The 20,156-nt window shown below is 37.0% G+C and overlaps 4 protein-coding genes across 4 annotated transcripts; 2 read left to right on the forward strand and 2 right to left on the reverse strand.

Annotated features, from left to right (window-relative positions):
* Positions 1–1,483: 1,483 nt before the first annotated feature.
* Positions 1,484–2,899, forward strand: LOC131022903 (uncharacterized). The gene is made up of 5 exons (XM_057952446.1): positions 1,484–1,614; positions 1,701–1,821; positions 1,915–2,226; positions 2,305–2,409; positions 2,492–2,899. Exons 1-5 carry the CDS (start codon positions 1,484–1,486, stop codon positions 2,897–2,899), a joined length of 1,077 nt encoding a protein of 358 aa, XP_057808429.1.
* A 2,647-nt stretch (positions 2,900–5,546) lies between these two features.
* On the reverse strand, positions 5,547–6,328 carry LOC131022442 (uncharacterized). The gene has a single exon (XM_057951929.1). The coding sequence runs from the start codon at positions 6,114–6,116 to the stop codon at positions 5,694–5,696; it is 423 nt and encodes a 140-aa protein (XP_057807912.1). The 5' UTR covers positions 6,117–6,328; the 3' UTR covers positions 5,547–5,693.
* A 2,497-nt stretch (positions 6,329–8,825) lies between these two features.
* On the reverse strand, positions 8,826–11,130 carry LOC131022443 (NADH dehydrogenase [ubiquinone] 1 alpha subcomplex subunit 6). Its single transcript, XM_057951930.1, has 2 exons — positions 10,756–11,130; positions 8,826–9,399 (listed from the first exon to the last, which is right to left on the reverse strand). Exons 1-2 carry the CDS (start codon positions 10,966–10,968, stop codon positions 9,217–9,219), a joined length of 396 nt encoding a protein of 131 aa, XP_057807913.1. The 5' UTR covers positions 10,969–11,130; the 3' UTR covers positions 8,826–9,216.
* A 2,786-nt stretch (positions 11,131–13,916) lies between these two features.
* On the forward strand, positions 13,917–18,272 carry LOC131022445 (SNF2 domain-containing protein CLASSY 3-like). Its single transcript, XM_057951931.1, has 3 exons — positions 13,917–15,497; positions 15,575–15,736; positions 16,162–18,272. The coding sequence occupies exons 1-3, from the start codon at positions 14,124–14,126 to the stop codon at positions 17,953–17,955; spliced, it is 3,330 nt and encodes a 1,109-aa protein (XP_057807914.1). The 5' UTR covers positions 13,917–14,123; the 3' UTR covers positions 17,956–18,272.
* The last annotated feature ends 1,884 nt before the right edge of the window (positions 18,273–20,156 follow it).

Consider the following 20,156-nt stretch of genomic DNA (forward strand, 5'->3'; position numbering starts at 1 on the left):
TCTTTGTAAGTTAGAAAGAATCTTCCCTCCAAGTTTCTTTGACTCTATGGAACATCTACCAATTCATCTCGCCGATGAGGCATTGATGACAGGCCCTGTGCAGTATAGATGGAAGTATCCATTTGAGAGGTATTTGGGAAAGTTGAAGAAAACGGTTAAAAATAAAGCCAAAGTTGAAGGATCAATTACAAATGCTTACCTTGTGGAAGAAGCTACAACATTTTGTTCTTATTACTTTGAAGATCATGTTAAGACAAAGCAACGAAATGTACCTCGAAACTTTGAAGGTAGTGGGCCATCTAGTGGTGTTGCTATGCATCCTGATATGTTGTCTGTTTTCAAATATGGTGAGAGACCATTTGGAAAGATGACAACTAGATTTCTGGATCCTAAGGAGCACACTGCTGCTCATTTGTACGTGCTAAATAATTGCCCAGAGGTCACAGAAACCTACATAGGGTATATTCTTATTATTTTATTGCATAAACTTAAATTCTCATTAAACTTAAATTTTAACTAATATGAAAACTCTTAATATATAGGTTGTTCGAGGATGAAATGAAAGCCAACTATCCACATCTTTCATCCAACCAATTTCAAATGATTCTTGAGAATGAATTTTCATCTTGGTTCAAATCTTATGTAGTTATCTCTTTGTTAATAGGGTTCAAAATCCTCCTTGAATTGTTGTTGACTAAATATTTTGTCTCAATAATAGGCCTCGAATCCAAGAAATCGAATACTCAATTATTTTTTGCATCATTTGTCATTGGGACCTTTGCAAAGAGTTTCTACATACCAAGGATATTTTGTCAATGGCTTCAAATTTCATACAGTTGCTTATGGCTCCAAGAAATCAACGGATAATAGTGGATTGTGCGTTAAGGGATCAGTGGATTATTATGGTCGTTTGTCCGAGGTTGTTGTTTTAGAATATCCTGGGCTGCCAAAGAAAACAACAACATTGTTCAAATGTGAGTGGTTCGACCCTGAGATTGGAAGTGGAACTGAAGTTGACCTTAACTTCAATTTGGTTTCAGTCAACAGAAATCGTCGTTATTCCAAATATGAACCATTTATCCTTGCCGATCAAGCTATACAAGTTTATTATTCCTCTTTTTCTAGTAAAAATAACAATAGAAGGAATTGGTTGGCTGCTTGTAAAGTGAAAGCAAGGCCAGTTGTTGAAGTTTCCACAACTGAAATTCCAACAACATCTTTGCCGTTTCAAGAGGAAGTCATAGGCAGAATATCTCCAACGACTATAGATGACATCCCAACAATTATTCACCCACTTGGAGGCGAGGTGGAGATAGATGACGATGAAGATGATGAAATTAACAATGAAGACATTCTTTTAGACTCACCCGAGTCTTCAAATTCTGATTCTGATTGAGTAAATATATTTGTCAACTTATGTATTTAATGTAGTCTACAATCCTTATTGGAACTAATGAATTAATCACTTCAAATTATCATATAGATGTCTACTTCTGACCGATCCGGATCTACGCATTCGACCGACGATCCGGATGTGTCCGTGACGCCGCCCACGGGGGCTATACCGACTGGTGTTGCTACTGATGGGCGCACATGGGTGCATCTTCATGGCAGGTCTGTTTAATAATATATATCAATTTACTTCCAAATTAAATAAACATTAATTCTAATCTAAGTTTCCAATTTCTAAGTGTTTTGAGGCCGAGTGGACCTATTCGGGCTAGGGCTACTGATAGCTTCCAAGGTATGCCACATGAAAGTGGCACGAATTGGAAGAATTTAACTGAAGAGATGAAGGACGTGTACTTCGACGAATTTGAGGTATAATCATCTAATATATATATAATTATGTCTTATTCTAAATGAACACTCACAAATACTAATTTTACTGTTATTTTCAATAACTTTAAACAGAAAGCATTTTGTTGGCAACAAGATAAATATACCAGACACCAAATTAAGAAGGCGTGGATCTCAGAGGCTCGAGTGGCATATAAGGATTACATTTCTGCATGCAAGAAAACCCTCCTACTACACAAGAAGAAGATTGATTATCTCAATCCTATTGTTGAGGCTGCTTGGAGGGCTTATTGGGCATTGCCTGAGACTCAGGCAAGGTCTGCACAGGCGTCTAGGAATCGCCGAAAGGAGCCTTGCGGTGTTGGTACAGGGATGGCTATCCATCATGGGGGGTCGCGTAGCGCTCTGGATCATGCTGAGTATCTGGTAACTTTACATCCTAAATTTTATTTCAATGGGTTTATGTCTATTAAATCGTTACTTTACTTTAACGTGTTTTTGAAGGCTCGGGAGAGCAATATCCCTCTTGACGCGGCGTCTTGGGCTACCTTTCGACGTATCCATTTTAAGAATGGACAGTATACCGCCGGACGACCTGCGCAGCACGGGGTATGACGTTAATTGCAAATATTTAATTTATTTTGTTATAATAATCTATTTTACAACTGTTCTAACATTTTTTATATTGTAGTTGGAGGTCGAGAGGCGAGTGGCAGAGCTGCGTGAGATACAGGGAGAGGTCACACCTGCCGACGTGGATCGCATCTTCCGAGAGGTAGTCACTCCTGATCTGAAGGGGCGCATCATGGGATTAGGTATGATGATGTCGAAGGCGCTTACTTCAGGCGGCGGCGAGTCGAGCACCTCCACCAGCACCTCACACTTCGATGCTCCTTCAAAGGCTGAGTTTACCACTTTGAGGGAGGATCTTGACACCACAGCGAGGGCTCTGACCACAGCAGTGCAGGAGATAGAAGCCAGGAGACAGAGAGAGGAGGAGCAGGCTAGGACTATACAGGAGATGCAGTCCCAGATCGCGTTGCTCATGCGAGGATTTCGACCATCCACCCCTTCTGATGAGACTCACCCGGACCTTTGATTATGCTGACTATGTTTTGATGTAGATTTTTATGCTTTGAATACTGAATTTCTGTTTTTGTTGATATTTTTTAGGATTTTCTACTTTGTTATGGTATGATTATTTAATTTTAGTATTTTCATGATTTGGGACTACGATTATTATGAATCATTTATATATCGCTATGTTATGGAAAATAATAATAATAATAGTATACTAATAATCTGAATAATAAAAAAAAAACTAACGACCGAAATTCGGTCGTAGCTACAAAAAAACCGGACGGGACAAAGCAAGGGCTCATAACTGTATAAACAGTATTTAACGACTGAAATTCCGGTCGTTGCGTAACGACCGAATTTTCGGTCGTTGGAAGTGCCGGCGGGGAAGGCCGGTTGGTCATGCCGGAATATCAACGACCGAACATTTCGGTCGTTACTCAACGACCGGAATTTCGGTCGTTGAATTTCACACTTTGGTCGTATGCCCGACGATATTAACGATCGAATTTTCGGTCGTTAGACACAACGACCGAATGAGTTCGGTCGTTACAAGCCGCGCGACGGTCGAAGCTGTGACGCCCTTGTACGGTCGTAAATTCGGTCGTTAACCAATTTAACGACCGAATTTAAGGTCTTAACGACCGAAAATTCGGTCGTTAACGCCGCCTTTTCTTGTAGTGTAAAAAGAAATAATACTTTACTCAAAATGAATAATAGATCATAACTAATAAAATAGCAATAATATCAATAAAATTTAAAATAAATACAAATCTCAATAATAAAATAATCGCTATGGTTAATAGTTAGTCGAAAAGGAGTTACAAACAATTATAATAAAATTAGGTAAAACCAAACTTAAGTAGTAAATTTGATTTTGGTTTAATTCTGAAACCAAGCTTAAAGAAAATTTGGTAAGACTATATGTCAAATATGAAGATTCAGGATTTATTTTATTTTTGCGGTTATGGATTTATATCGTTGTAGAGTACATCACATTCCAATTTTATTTTGTTTTTTTTAATTTTAATTGTTTTGCGAAGATTCCAAATTTAGGCGTTCCTATTTAATTGCTTAATAATATTACGAATGGGCCCTAAAGATATTTAAAACTTTTTCCATGGTTTGCATTTGAGGTGGGAAGCTTCCATTGATTTTGAAGAACCAAATTCAGCTACTTTGAATAGAATTAACTATATTCAACTACAAGATATATATAGTTGAATTCGACAAGTTCCAGAAAACTAAACTGTATACTTTATTAATGAATTTGTAAAGTAAATGAGACAAATTTGACCTGACGACTTTGATTTGAATTAGGTCCAATCTAGTAATTGAATTTAGTCACTTGGTATCTTCTGTTATTGTTTCTAGAGGCAACAAGATTGATCAACATGAAATTTCCTACTACTGTTTTGGAAACAAATATTTGTACTTGTCACTTTTTACTGCATTTACGTCACTGCTGTTGTTGTATTTATTTGTACGATGCTATTTAGGAGCCGGGTGCTTGGCTAATTTAATTTTGGACATTTTGTAATATTTTATAAGTTGCAATTGTTTTTAGAGTTTATATTGGAGTTTATAAGTTATCAACGTATTTTAATAACTGAATTTATAAAAGTTGAAGAGAATTGTGACTTATAGTGAGAGAGATAATAGAAAGAATATTAATATATATGAAATGAAAATAATGTGACGTATTAAAGTTGATATTTTAAGTTAACAATGGTTTATAAGAGCATTCACATTAGTTGAGTTAATTGTAGGCTTATTCACATCCGGGATCACTTATCAGCCAATGCCCTGTATTGGTGTGGTCCGTCCTACTAGTTCATATCCATTAAATTTTTTTTAAGTGTTGCGTGCATTGCATGCGCATGCACAAAATAACGGATTAGCTCGGCATATGAGCCGCAGCTCGAGTCGGCCTGCACAACATCGGTTGGCTTATCGCTAAAATCGACTTGAGCCGGGGCGATGAGCCAACCGATGTCAATGCTCTAAGAGCATAAAAAAAAAATAAGAGAGTCAATGAATTTTATATAAGTTGTTTGGAGCTTGCTTATAAATTATTTAAAATCTTATTTTACTAAATACGGCTTTTTGTCTATGAAGATGGGTCATAATTTGTTATTTTCATTGGCTCACGAAAACATGTCTTAATCTTTTTTTTTGTCTCCACCACTTTAAATTTGTGGGGCCTCTCTCTATTTTTTTTTTTTTTTAATTTGTGTGGATTTTTTTCTCTACCCACTAATAAACAATTAACCTTTCTTAAAATCTGTATCACACTTCTTTAGGACCTATTTTCGTGACCAAAGAGAGGATATGCGAGTATGTGAGATATCTTAAAGAGCTCATAATTAAACAAGGTCAGCCAAACACTTTAGTTTGCATGATCGTGTAGGATTGATTAATTTGAAGTGAAATAATATATTGTGCACTTTATTGAAAAATACAAATATCCTAATTAAGGTCCGGTTTTATAAAATTTGGAGCTATTGCTTGAATATGAATCCAAATATCAATCAATTCATGAGGATGTGTTTGTTTTGGTTCTACAACTTGTCTGTATAGGCTGTATAGTTAATTAATCTCCAAATTAGTATTATCTACAAACATAATTAAACACCAACTAATAGATACATAAAACCACATTTTAATTATTTGCAAGCGAAAATCCATTACTCTTTTCATATATATATATTTACCCACGGGGAAAGAGCACGTATGCCCAATCCCTTCTAACAATAAGCTACATAATTAATACACTAATATAATTTTTTGTTACTAAGAAAAGGAAAAAAAGAGCATCACATGATCAAGTCGTGATAGCTCCCTAACACGTCGTCGCAAAACGACTCCGACGAAAAAAGCCCCCCGAATTGGGAGGCGAAGACATTGTCCACGGCCCCCAGCAGAGAGGCCGTGGACGTGTCATCGGAATTAGAAACCGACGAGGATGGAGGTCGGTCGGGGAGCAGCATCCCGCCCTCGTCACGGTAGTCGACGAGGGCGCCGCCGTCGGAGTCCATGTAGGGCGCGATGTCGGAGTTCTTGCCGGTGAGCTCCTGCACCAGCGACCGGAACCGGGCGGCGCTGGTCCTCACCTTCATGGGGCTCGAGATGTAGACTACTTTGAGCGATTCGTCGGCGGCGGCGGCGGCGCCCTTGCGCTTCTTGGCTCCCTTGTGATGTCTCGACTGCGGCGGCGGCGGGGGGCCTCTGTGATCCATTGTGTGTTGTGTGTGTTTGAGAGCAAGTGGGAACTGGCATTTTTATATAGAGGAAGAAGGGTTGTTTCTTGGAAGGAGAAAGTGTTTGAGGTTATGTCATATGTGGTGAAAGGGGAAATATGAAGGTTGGAGGAAACGACTATGAATAGAAATGTTTGGATTTTGTAGGATGCTTATAATTAATTGACCCATCGTATCTCCGCAGCCTTCAGTGACTGCCGTTTTTTTCCTTCTTGCTGCTCCCTATTATTGCTTACACATCTATTTAGCTGCTTTTTTTAAATTATATTGGAATATTAGGTTCTCGTAAAAATGTACTATACATATTTCACTTGTCAATATTAACCTTTAAATTATTATATCCTCATTTTCTAAATTTATTTATAATTTTGCAACATATGGCCCACCTCAAATCCTTTATTTTTTATTATCATAACACTATAACAAAAGTTATTTAATTTCCCCCGTCCCACTATAAGTTACATGTATTTCATTTTGAGTCGTCCCATTAAAAGTGACATGTTTCCATAAATGAAAATATTTAACCGTTAAAAAATATAGGTCCTACCACTTTTAATCAATTTACACATTCTCCTTAATTTTTGTGCCGAAAAATTTTGAGCCACTTATAGTGGGACGGAGGGAGTAGTTCATTTCTTCACTCATAATACGCTCACATAATATTTATCGAAGCCTGTGTTGGATAAGGATACACATACTATTACTGGACGGAGAGAGTATGATATATAGATAGATAAAAAATAGTATAAATTGATCTATTATTAGAACGATGGATTAATTAATTTTAAATTTATTTGATCAGGTAATTCTTCCATATACTCAATTATATAATTTATAAAATAAAGTGAATACTGAGGGGTGTTCTATATTCAATTCTCCAGGGGCGGATCCACCATGGAACATGGGGGTGCAGTTGCATCCCCAAAAAAAAAAAAATTTTTTTACTAGTATTAATATTCATATATAAATTATTTTAGATTTAGTTTTTGCACCCCCAATTAAAAGTTTTAATCCAAAATAAAAGAGAAATTCAGTTTTTAAAATCCTAAATTCCATTGACCCAACTAAAAAGAGAGCTCACCATCTCTTTCTTTTTCATTCTTTTGATCAAGCCCATCATTTAATCAATCAATTACCTCAATTCTTAATTAAACAAAAAAGTTGAAAGTATACATTTTGCATTTGAAATGCAAAGTTATTACTATTATATTTGTATTTTAGTAAAAAAAAATGTCTAAAATGTATCGAAGGCCTCAAAAAAAAATCTCGGGGGCTACCGCCCCCGAACCCCCGTAGAAGTTCAACTCCCTCAAAAAAATCCTAGCTCCACTAGTGTTTATAAGATTATTTTTTGCATCCCCAATTTAAAAATCCTGGATCCGCCACTGCAATTCTCTTAGTCGAGGGATATGGAGATTGATATCGCACCCTGATCACTCGTCTTTATAAAGTGGAGGAATATCATTGAACTATAATGCTCGATTCTCCTCTAGATTCATAATAAACATAAATGAGTATTTCTAATTAACTTCGTCATTAGGGTTTCTCTTATATCCATTTTCAGTGAAATATGAATCGAACATGCTACTTTAAATTATAAAACTTATCAAGTGTCTTAAAATATTTCAAAATTTTAATTTATTTTAATAAATAATAATTATCTATATTATTCCCTCCGTTTCCCAATTTTTTACCCTTTCTGTCTTAAAAAAAATTACTTACCCTTATCCAATTTTAATCACTTTAACATTATAATAAAAATGAGTTCGTTATTTCACTCACAATATATTTAACTATTTTATTAAAACTCGTGTCATTCTTAAAAGTGTAAAGAATCGAGGGATGGATGAGTATTTTTATCTATCAAACACTCCCTACTTGGGTAAGTTTAAAAATATACATTTTTGTCTCTTGGGCACAAGTCCAATACTATGAATTTGGTATATATTGTATGTAAAAGTTTTATACGACAAAGAGGGTGTGGTGGGAAAAAACTAGAGGTTAGAATTGGGTGCATGGAATGTAGTGTGGAATATATGGTGGCTGCTGGGGCAATTAAGCCCGAGACTATATACTCATTGACAATTTTACGTCTCTTTTTATAAGATTTGTTCAAATATTATTGGACAACTACGTTTCCTAAATCTTTCCTTATCTCTCTCTCTAATAAAAAATAAATAAAAATCTTTGCTTTTCTCTCTTCTGTTATGTATACATATGCTCCGATGGATGTGCTGCCAAATTAAACAACATATTTTTGTGAACAGAGGGAGTAATATTATTTGTGATATACTTGTTCTTATAGCCGCCTTATTACTAATTACTCTTACCTATATTTAAATCCAGAAACTATTTTTGATAGAAGTTTTGTCATGTTCCTAGAAAAAAAATAAAACATAGGAAGAAAATATTGATGAAAAAGTCTCATGAGTCAAATAGGTCGGTGAAAAAGCTATACGTTTATGAATCTATACAATACAAGTGGCATCGGAGATCCCTTTTATGCTTTTACTATAGCCTTCTAGAATTCTCACTATCAAGGCAAGTAAATTATCATAGCAAAAATCTGAAGATTTGGTATCAGATTTATGAATATGAATATATATAAAAAAAGAAAAAGAAAATCCCCCCTACCCAGTTCCCTCTACGATCTCAGAGAATGCTCTAGCCTCTAGCTACATGTCGATCAGCAAGAAAAATCGATTCTTTCAAACTTGAAAAGCATTTCTCGATGAGAAATTATAATGCTATATACTGCACTTCAATGACAAGAAGATTACAAATTCAAAAACTTAGGTGAAATTATTTATATCATCCAGCCACATGCCACCGAAATCTTCTTTTTTTCTCAGAGAAGCATATGATCACCATATTTCTGTAGCACCATTTGGCAATGGAAGATCAAGTTCGCTCACAAATGAAACAACTAGTTCGATGTAACACCAATGTCAACAAATCTAAGAGCTCGCGAGTTTCGAGAAACGGAAAAGGAAGAGGCCCGTTTCTCCAACGCGCACGGAGCCCAATTCTCATCCAACACTTATTCTTCCAAGGCATAATATTAATAAGGAAATGAGATTCAAAAGTAGTTGCTTCTGAAGAAGTTTTTCAAGTACTCGGATCCCTGATCCTTGGTTCCGGTGTCTGGGGTAATTTCTGGACGACCCAAAACATATTGGCCGAGAATGTGGTGCCGCTGCTTTGCATGCTCCACGATGTTACTCAACTCTTCTGTACCCTTGAAGAGCAGCATATCAATGACCTGTATATTGTTCGTAAAGAGTGATGAGAATCAGCGCTCGTTTGTTTCACTCCTAGAAGTGTATAGAGACAATAAATCTGATCAACTAATATGCTGACTGACCCTAGAAGTTACTATAAACTTTTCCCTTCGTTTTGCGACTCAATTACTCATAGAAAGGGTGCCTATGAGACACAATCCACTAGTGAAAAGAGGATTTGATCTTGACAATATTTAAGAACATGGCCCTACATAATATACCAACCACTTAAGACATGAAGACATGCAAGAAATAGGAATTTCATACTTCAAACAATTGTCAAAGCAAACCAGGAAGAATCCTGACAAGCAGCTTATTGTAGAGAAACAATATGTAGATGGAGCCCTGTAGCTATGCCAAAGTTAAAAATCCTACCAAGTAACTAGAGAAATCATATTACAATTTTCACGATATCAGTATATCCTCATAATAACTTATGTAGTTATAACCCAAAATTAAATTAAAGTAATGTCAAACGCAAAACTATATCCCTTAAAACTCTTTGATTTCTACTCCTTTCCTATCACTTGATGCTTATAGCCTTATACAAGCTGTCCCGTATCCACTATCAAACTCGGAGTAAAGACAGACATCAGCATATTTAAGTTCAGTAATTGTTTTAGTGAAAGGAATGATTTGAGATCTACAAATAATTAGCCGCCAAAATATCACATCAGTGCGAGTCCTCCAAAACATCCTTCTCTAAGCAGAATCCAATCTCCCATGCTAACACTAGTTCTTTTAACCTAGAACTATCTAGTTCCTATAATTTCTTCAAACAGCCCTTTTCAAGTAGCAACAAAGTTATTCAATCCAAAAGCTTGTGGCTGAAGCAAAATCCATGCAAAAATTCTGCCATCTGATAGAAGCTTCTTGTTCCCAATATCAGTATGAAGTCAAAATTTAGAAACAAGGATTCAAAGCTACCAACTTTAGGTCCTATCATCACAGGAAAACGAAATTTGTAAAAATTGTATATGGATTGTTATAAATGGATACATACCCAAAGGAAAACGGAACTTGTAAAAATTCTCGAGGAATTGAGGAAATAGACATATTTGGTTTACGCATTTCCAAATAATCAGCACAGAAAAATTATAAACCAAATAATTATATCTTTCCCCTAAATATAATCGTTCCAGTACATTCGCCCCTTGAATATGAACAATGTACTAGGAATTAATTTCGAACCTAATAAAATTTGAATGGCAGTATCTCTAACTCCATCGATTCCCCCAAATTCAAACGGATATGTCATAGCTGAAGAAATGTTGATTGATCTTAATCCACGAACAGAAAATAGAAGATACAGCAGAGGAAGAGAAATTTAATCGGACCTTGGGGTTTGTGATGTGAGCGTTCTTGCGGATCTCGGAGGCGACGATAGCGCGAAGCTGGGTGGGGGTAACGACGTCATCGATGTTGTAAATCTCCATGATAGTGGGGATGGACCTGCAGGCGGTCTTGAAGAACTCGAATACGCGCCGCCGCGCCTCCTCCAGGCTGACCGAGTTGGGCGGCACGCGCACGTACTTCACCGTTGACGCCATCGGTTTTGCTGCGTGTCGATTTGTTCAGGCAGCGGAGCCAAGGAGAGGAGGATTTGATTTCGAGGGAGCACGAATAGGGCGTAGAGGCTTTCCTAAAACGACGTCGTCGTGGGATTCATTCTTACACGAAAAGTCTATTTATTTTTTCTTTAATTATCCACTACTATATTTTAAACTTTATTTACGTTTTTTTTAGAGAAGCTTTATTTACGTTAGAGTGCCTTTACATGGGGTGAAAAATAAGTGAAAAAGTACATTTTCACATTTTTTTCATTATTTCACAATAATATTTAGAGGTAAAATAGGATATACTCCGTTCGTCCACTAATTCAAGGCCTACATGAAAAAATACGGGTTTTAAGAAAAAGTTTACTTTTATTAGTTGAGTGGAGAAAGGGGCCCACAAAATGTATTGTTTATTGATTGAGTGGAGAAAGAGACCCACAAAATGTATTATTTATTAGTTGAGTGGAGAAAAAGTGTATTGATTATTGAGACCCACCAATTAAAATATAATAAAAACTTACTAAAAATAGATAGGCCCTGAGTTGGTGGACGGACCAAAAAGAAAAGTAGGCATTGAATTAGTAGACGGAGGGAGTACCTTTTTTGAAAGATGAAACATAAAATGTACCCACTTTTTTCAAAATAATAAAATCTATCCACTTAGGACATTTTTACCTTTATGTGTAATTCGCGCATTGCTCGACGCTTCAATACCCATTTTTTTCAAAACAATAAAATCTACCCACTTAGGACATTTTTACCCTTATGTGTAATTCGCGCATTGTTCGACACTGAAGCGTCGAGCATTAAACTGTCGAGTATCGAGGTGTCGAGCAATAGTTCAAATTGAACTGTCGAACAATAAATTGAACTATTGCTCGACACCTCGAGTATCGAGCGTCGAGTGTCGAGCATCACATGTCGAGCAACTAAGAACTGTCGAGCGAGGCGGAGGCGTCAAGCGTCAAGCATCGAACTATCGAGCAAGGTAAGCAATAGTTCAAATTGAACTATTGCTCGACATTAAGTGTCGAGCATGTTGAGCGAAATTCGCGAATCGAGCACTATAGAACAAACACACGAATCTTCAAAATATATCAACTCAATTCAAAAATGTTGTTCATAATCATAAAATAGTTTTGAATAACAGTAACTCATGTATAGAAGACCTCAATATACCTTTCAAACCACCGGATTATGGTCGAATCGAAAAAAAAAACCCCAATTGAAGAAGCTTTGGGGGGGTTTTGAAGATGAATATTTAAAAATTGTTTCGTTTTATGTTTGATGTTGAAGTTGCAGAGATATATTCACTACCAATTATAGACGTCGGCGGCGTGGAAGCGCCGGAGGCGCGGTGGAGAGAGAGAGAGAGAGAACATAGTGTCTGCGATTTGGGGATTTGGGGAAAGGGGATTTGTTTGGTATTTTCCTTTTGTTTTAAGGATATCTTAGTCCTTTCAATCCCAAAAATGGTACATTTTATACATTTCTTTTATAGTGGGTATATTTTTATTTTTATCTTTCAAATAGGGTAAAGACTACCATTATGATAGAAAATTTCCTTCGAATAGAATTCTTATCGGGCAACTTCTTTTTACTCATTTTCTCTTCAATATTGAATATCTTTAGGTAATGATGTGAAAATATTTTTCAATATTTTCATCTCTAGTAAAAATACATGATAGAAAAAAAAAAAAAGAGATAATATTATCTCATCTTTTCTATCTATCATTTTTCAATTAAAGTAAATGCACCCTTAATATTTATACAAAAAAAAAAAACTCATTTCAATAATAACCTGAATTATAATAAATTAATTAAATGTGTTGAGCACAATAAATGTCTCACTTTTATTACTATAAATTTAAATTAATTGAATTCTAGAATCCATAATGATAATATTGACAAATTTGATTTATGAATAAATATTCAATATGCATCTTAAGTTTAAGTTCGTAATAAGATTTTAATATGGTATAAAAATCATTAAAAATCAATTTAAAATGAATAAATTATTTAAATTTAAAATATTTTATTTTATTTCTCTTTGTTAAAATTTTATAAATTTTTTATTTATGTCTGGTATGAAAATATTTATATATTTATTATTATGTGGAATACTCTATAATAATAATGTACTTGTAGATTAATTATTATTATTATTAAATAATTTAAAATTATTTAATAACTATAATTATTGTTACACTTTATACTTAGTTGAAAATTACGTTTTTAAATTCGAGATTTTACTGAGTAATTGATATTTTATTTATAAACATATTGTGTATTTATTTATATTTAATTATGTTTAATATTTATATTTATTTATTTAAAATGCCATTTAATTTTGATTTCGCCGTGATTGCACGGATGAGCATACCAGTATTAGTAAATAAGAGAATATTGAGGATTATAATTATTTAAGTATATTTAGTAAAAGAAAAAAAAAGAATGAAATGAATATATTATTTTGTGAATGAATCAAAATTATAAAACATTTTTTTTTGGATAAATAACATAAAATTTTTGGACAGTTCAAAATAAAATACTCCCTCCGTCCCGCTCCAAATGTCTCCTTACTTTTGGGCACGGAGATTAAGAAATGAGTATAAAGTAGATAAAGTGGATATAAAGTAAATAAAGTGGGTTGGTGGTAATTATTTAAATATTAAGTATAGAGAGAGAGTGTATTACCAAAAAAGGTATGAGACACTCCATTATGGAAAGTGAGACATTTGGAGTGGGATGGAGGGAGTACATATCACTTTCAGTTGGGGCGGGGGAGGAATTATTTTTTTTGTTTGAAAATGTGAATTGTACAAGAAAACAAGAAATAAAATTTCAATTACAAATTGTAACGGTCAAAAAATTTGTTTGTCTGAGACAAAAAAGGAAAAGGCATATCGTGTTGGAGAATCCAAAGACGACGCTCTGTAATGGCATATATACTGTCTTGGTTTGGACAAATGACATTTGAGCAATGCCAATGCACTTCAATCATGACGTCACCTACCTTTCCTGCAATCCTTTCAACTCGCCTCTTTATTCTCTCTCTCTCTCTCTCTCTCGACTAATTAATGGGGATCGCCACTCCACCTACTAGGTTTGTTTTCTTTTCCTTTTGTGGTTTGTAGTAATTTGTTGAGATGAAGGGAAAGAAAATGGAGAGGAGAAGAAGAACTAGGAGTCAGTGGGATGAATATTACAAACAGTGTCATGAGGAGTTGAAGAGGGAGAAAGAACAACACAGTGGTGGCAGTGGGAGAGGCATATGTGCTCAGCTCACTGATGATGCAGAGCCTCATAGTTGTAGTATTGAAATCTTGAGGAATGCTGGTGGAGTTGAGACGTTAAGTAAGAGCGGTGAGGATGATCCCATTGAGATTTCGAGTAGTGATGATAATGATGATGATGGAGTTGGGACGTTCAGTAAGAGCAGTGAAGAGACTTCGAGTAGTGCTGATGATGGTGGTGGTGGTGGTGGTGGTGGTGGTGACGACGATGATGAGGATGATGATTATGATGATGAGGATTATGATGATGAGGATTATGAGAGGGGAGAAGGCAAGACAAGTGGTGACACTCATGGAGAGAGTGAGAGGATGAGAGAGAGTGGAACCAAGCTAGGAGAAGAAAAGGACGGCGAAATTGATCAAAAAAGGTGTAATGAGCATGAAACAGATAGTGAAATATCCATAGGAAATGTCAATGAGAAGCTCTTCAGGTATAGGAAGACCAGGAGAAGGATGAACATGGAGAGAGAAGGTGAAGCTGACCTTGAAACAGATGATGAGAGGGAGAGGGAGAGGGAAAGGGAGAAGGAGAAGGTGAAAGAGAAGCTTCCCAAAATTGACAAGAATAAGTGTACTTCTACAGATAGTGGTGGAGAAAAGGATGGTGAGATTGAGCAAACAAGGTCTAATGAGCATGAACCAGATTGTGAAATACTCACAGGAAATGTCAATGAGAAGCCCTTAAGGAGTAGGAAGATAAGGAGAAGGATGACTATGGAGAGAGAAGGTGGAACTGGCCTAGAAACAGATGATGAGAGGGAGAGGGAGAAGGAGAAGACAAGGAGAAGGATGACTACGGACAGAGAAGGTGGAGCTGGCCTAGAAACAGATGATGAGAGGGAGAGGGAAAAGGAAAAGGAAAAGGAAAAGGAGAAGGAGAAGGAGAAGGTGAATGATGAGGACGAGTGTTTCTATACACGGATGAAGATGAAGGGTCAACACTGCTCGGTGGAGAAGATAATGTTGGGCAAGAGAAGGTCTCATTCTCCAAGAGATCTCGACTTCATCAAGATTTTGGTCGACTCCATGAATGCATTCAAGGACAAACAATATAACATCGACGAGAATGCTCTGCCTGAAAATGCCCTTCCTCTAAGGTTCAGATTCGAGGACGAGGTGATGCCTCCCCCGGAGAAATCAGAATGGGAGGAGCACATAGATTCACTCTTTCGTGATTTAGAGTTGGGATGGCGTGAAATTGAAGCTGATTGTGCTCATCTTTATACAGTATGTTTTCAATGTTAGTCTGGCCTTAAGTTAATTCGTTTCAAGTATGTTCTAAAACTTGTGTACTAATTTTTCAGATGGAAAAGGATGATCTGAAGACCACCGAGGAGATTGATGAAAGCCCAGCAGCATGTTGCCGCCGTGGGAATCATCATGCTATTCTTGATGAGCAGATAGGGATTGTTTGCAAATACTGTCATACTGTGATCATGGACATAAAACATGTCTTACCAGATTTTGTAAGTGATGTTATGTTAACATTTAGTAATATTTGTGCTATCTTGTTAACATGGTGATGCTGCTCATAATATTCTTATTTTGAACATAAGCTTTTCTTTGTGGCTCCCAATTGTTTGCAGTGTTTTTGCTTATTACCATTATTGGGAGCAGCTGAGTGTAATACAATGGTATAAATATGATTGTTGATGATGATCATGATCATGATCATAATTAGGGAAAGATGATGCAGTTTATGTGATATGTTTAGAGATGGAATGCTTGAGAGTTAATTAATGATGGTATCATGCTTTATATTGTCATTATCATTGTTGTGGATTGCTTCATGTTATGTGCATTGTCTTGATACGCGCTGTTCTTTCTATGACGCCATCATTCTTAACATCATCATCTCATCTCATTACACGATGCTCCTCATCTCATGCAGCACGTACCATCTTGGGAGAGGCGAGACAGGAGGTATTACCACGATGAGTTCTCGAGCTCTTACTATAATGAAATTCAGTTTGAGGGTCCTGCTTCCAGTGCTCCCGATTCAGCAAGTTGCACGAAAAGCACAGTATGGGATTTAGTCCCGGGTGTCAAGAAAGAGCTGTACCCTCATCAGCGGGAGGGCTTTGAGTTCATATGGAGAAACATAGCAGGAGACACCATAATCGAGAAACTGAAGCAGACGCTTGCTGATGATGCAAGGGGGTGCATAATCTCACATGCCCCTGGCACTGGCAAAACGCGTCTCACAATAGTGTTCCTGCAGACTTTTCTGAAGCTGTATCCGACCTGTTGCCCCATGATCATAGCTCCTCGAGGCATGCTTCTGACATGGGAGGCCGAGTTCAAGAAGTGGAACTTCAACGTAGTGTTTCACAATCTAAACAAGAAAGAGCTATCCGGGAATGAAAACGCAGTTGCTGGTGAACTTCTTGAGCGAGCTGGGAGTGGAAACTTGAAGCAAGACTGCATTCGCCTGCTGAAATTGTATACCTGGGCGAGAGGTGGTAGCATTTTAGGGGTCGGCTACCAACTGTTTGAGAGGCTTACTGGAGAAAGAAATGGGAAAAGAGAGCAACATGAGAAGATTAGGGAGGTGCTTCTTCAAAGGCCAGGCCTTTTAGTGCTTGATGAAGGGCACACGCCTCGTAATGACAAGAGTCAGATATGGCAGGTCTTGGCAAAAGTTTCGACTCAGCGACGTATAATCTTGTCAGGCACTCCATTCCAAAACAATCTCAAGGAGCTATACAATACTCTCTGCGTGGTTGATCCAAAGTTTGTAGATGCGGACAGAGCATGGAAGAATAATTACGGTAGCTCATCTGGCATAAAAAGGGGTAGCGTGTTGGAGCTGAAGGACAAGCTCAAACCATATATTCATGTGCACAAGGGAACTGTGCTAGAGGAAAGCCTTCCTGGATTGAGGCACACACTAGTGTTCTTGCATCCAACCAAGTCTCAACAGACACTGCTGAAAAGTGCTTGCAAAGAGATGATAATATTTCATAGGATTCGGATGGTATCCCTAGTCTCCGTTCACCCTTCAATAAAAGCAGTAACGGAGAGGTACTCCACTAGAAAAGAAGAGATCACAACGGATATTGATGCAGGCGTGAAGGCAAGGTTTCTTTTTAAGCTTATACATTTTGCTGATGCACTCGGTGAGAGGGTGCTGGTCTTCAGCCAGTTCATAGACTCTCTTACCTTCATCAAAGAGCAGCTTGAGTCCATTTTCTCTTGGAATGAAGGAAGGGAAGTGCTATACATGGATGGACAGCTGGATGAGAGGAAACGCCAAGAATCCATATCTTGCTTCAATGATGAAACGAGTGAGGCGAAGGTGCTTCTTGCATCGGAGAGAGCTTGCTCGGAGGGTATTAATCTGACAGGGGCTTCCAGAGTTGTGCTACTGGATACTGTGTGGAATCCTTCAGTGGAAAAGCAAGCAATCTGCAGGGCTTACAGGCTTGGACAGAAGAAAGTCGTGTATGTATATCGCCTATTTACATCTGACATTGAGATCAGGCAATATGCACTGCAGAATCGCAAAGACCGCATATCACGGTGGCTGTTCTCTCTTGGTGAAGGACAGAGTGAAAAGACAGTCGCGGAAGACAAGCTTTTGGAAGCCATGCTTAATCTTGAAAACTTCAAGAATATATTTGACGAGATTATTTCCCAACCAAAGGAATCCGACCTCATCAGATGGCTGGAAGTGCAGAAGTAGAAAGCACTCCATTCCACTTTGCTGCTGCTATTCATTTTGTTTGGCTTCATTGTGATATATATGCGAAACCATGCTAATTTTTTTGGTGAAGTTAATAGGAGAATCTTTCTGTTAGTGATAGGCTTAGTGGTTAAATGCAGTGTTTGGTATGAAGCTGTCTCTTGCTATTGTGTTGAAGTTAGATTGTGATTTGTTGTTGGATGCATGTTTGCTGCTGCTTCTTATTGTGACTGTGATCTCACTAGCTGTGTAGTTCCAAACACAAAATGTTGGCAGTTGAGTTATTGATTTAGGCAGATGTGCATTATTTTCATCTATCTCTATTGTTTACTGCTTTTTTGTTTTAAAATGCTCAGCCCCAGAAACTCTAGCATTCTTTTTGGAACTCCATTTCTAATTTATAGTGAGATATGTATAATGAACATCGTTGGTGTTTTGTTTTGTTTGCTTTTTGTTTTTGTTTTTTGTCAAGGACATGATCGCAACTAGTTTTGCCATACGGGAAGGAGACGTAGAGTATTACTACTATTTGTAACCATTTTGCATTTGTGGTTAAAATTTTAATGTTTATAACTCCCTCCACTTATAACGGTACATGTATTTTGTACACAAAGATTAAGAATAAAATATTAAAAGTGTAAGTAGATAGAGACCATGTATTATTTTTAAAAAGTGTAATTATGAATGGGACACACTAAAAAGGATGGGGTGTTATTATAAATGAAACGAAGAGAGTATTTCATACTCACTCTGTCCCAACGAAGTTGAGACATTTTTTTGAGCACAATATTTAAGGAGCTAGTGTTCAGTGAAAAAGTGAAATGAAAAAAATAAAATAAAGAGTTAAGTATCAAATTCACCACTAACATAGAGGCCTCTATCACGTATAGATCTCTATACTCGACTTTGGTTCAACTAAACCCCCGAAGTCGTTAATTTGGTGCAATTACCCCATCTGCCCAAACGGCTGTTTAACACCGTTAAGTATTTTAACTTTTTTTTATTTCATCGGTGGTGGGACCCACGCTTTCTTCTTCTTCTTCACCAAACTCGCCAGAAACACGCTGAAAACACATGTTGAATCTTGAAATTGCCGGAAACAAGGAAATGCTCGATCACCTTCGACTGATCGCCCACTTTGTGGCAGTAGATTTCGAGCTTATTTGAGCTTCTTCTCAAGCTCGGTCATGGAGTGCTTGAGCTTCGAAGCCTCAAGAACAGCCTCGTCGCGGCGCCAACTCGCTTGGATCAAGTTGTTGGAGAGCTCCACCACCACGATCTTCCAGTGCTCCTCCGGGAAAAATTTTGAAAAAAGAAAAAAAATTAAAATCGAGCAAAAACCCAGATTTACTACCTTTTCTAATCTTATGATTTTTCGATGCTCTCTCCCAATTGATTGTTGAAATCCAACATCATAGCTCCTGCAGAAATCAATATATTTTTATCTCTCAAATCCCACTGCAGCTCTCATGAATCAAAACCCCAAATTTCCCAAAGATCCAGATCCCTCGATTTCGTTGGTGGTTTGAACGGAAAATCCCACGTCAGTTTGGCATCTCCTTAGGGCAAATAGGATCCTCTGTCCCAAAATATAGTGTGTACCACGTATACCACTCTTCATTTCTTTATAGTGTGTGCGCGCCGGTCAAATTGGTGTTTCCGGCGATTTCAAGATTCAAGATGTATTTTCGGCGAGCTTGGTGAAAAAGAAAGCGCGGGTCCTACCACCAATGAAATAAAAAAAAATAAAATACTTAACGGTGTTAACCGAACGTTAGGGCAGAAGGTGTAATTGAACCAAATTTAAGATTTTAGGGGTTTAGTTGAACCAAAGTGAGTATAGAGATTTATACGTGATAAAGGCCTCTATGTTAGGGGTGGATTTGATACTTAACCCTAAAACAAAAGAAATAATAATGTGTTTAAGAAAATAAAGTATAATTAATAGCTTTAATTTATTTCAAAAAGAGATACCCCCGTCCCAATATTGTTGGCCACATTTTCTTTTTAGTTTGTCCCATTATTCTTGGCCACTTTCTAAAATAAGGATAAATTAGACTTAATTAAAACCCCTAATTAACTCACTAAATAAACTGTAATTATACCTACTTAAACCTATCGAAATTCTTATCATTTCACCTCAACCCTAGTCGCAACCCTTCGGCTCTCTCTCTCACACATTCGTCCAACCCTAGCCGACA

This window comes from Salvia miltiorrhiza, chromosome 4 (assembly GCF_028751815.1).
Source record: "Salvia miltiorrhiza cultivar Shanhuang (shh) chromosome 4, IMPLAD_Smil_shh, whole genome shotgun sequence".
In the NCBI taxonomy this organism is placed as follows: Eukaryota; Viridiplantae; Streptophyta; class Magnoliopsida; order Lamiales; family Lamiaceae; genus Salvia; species Salvia miltiorrhiza.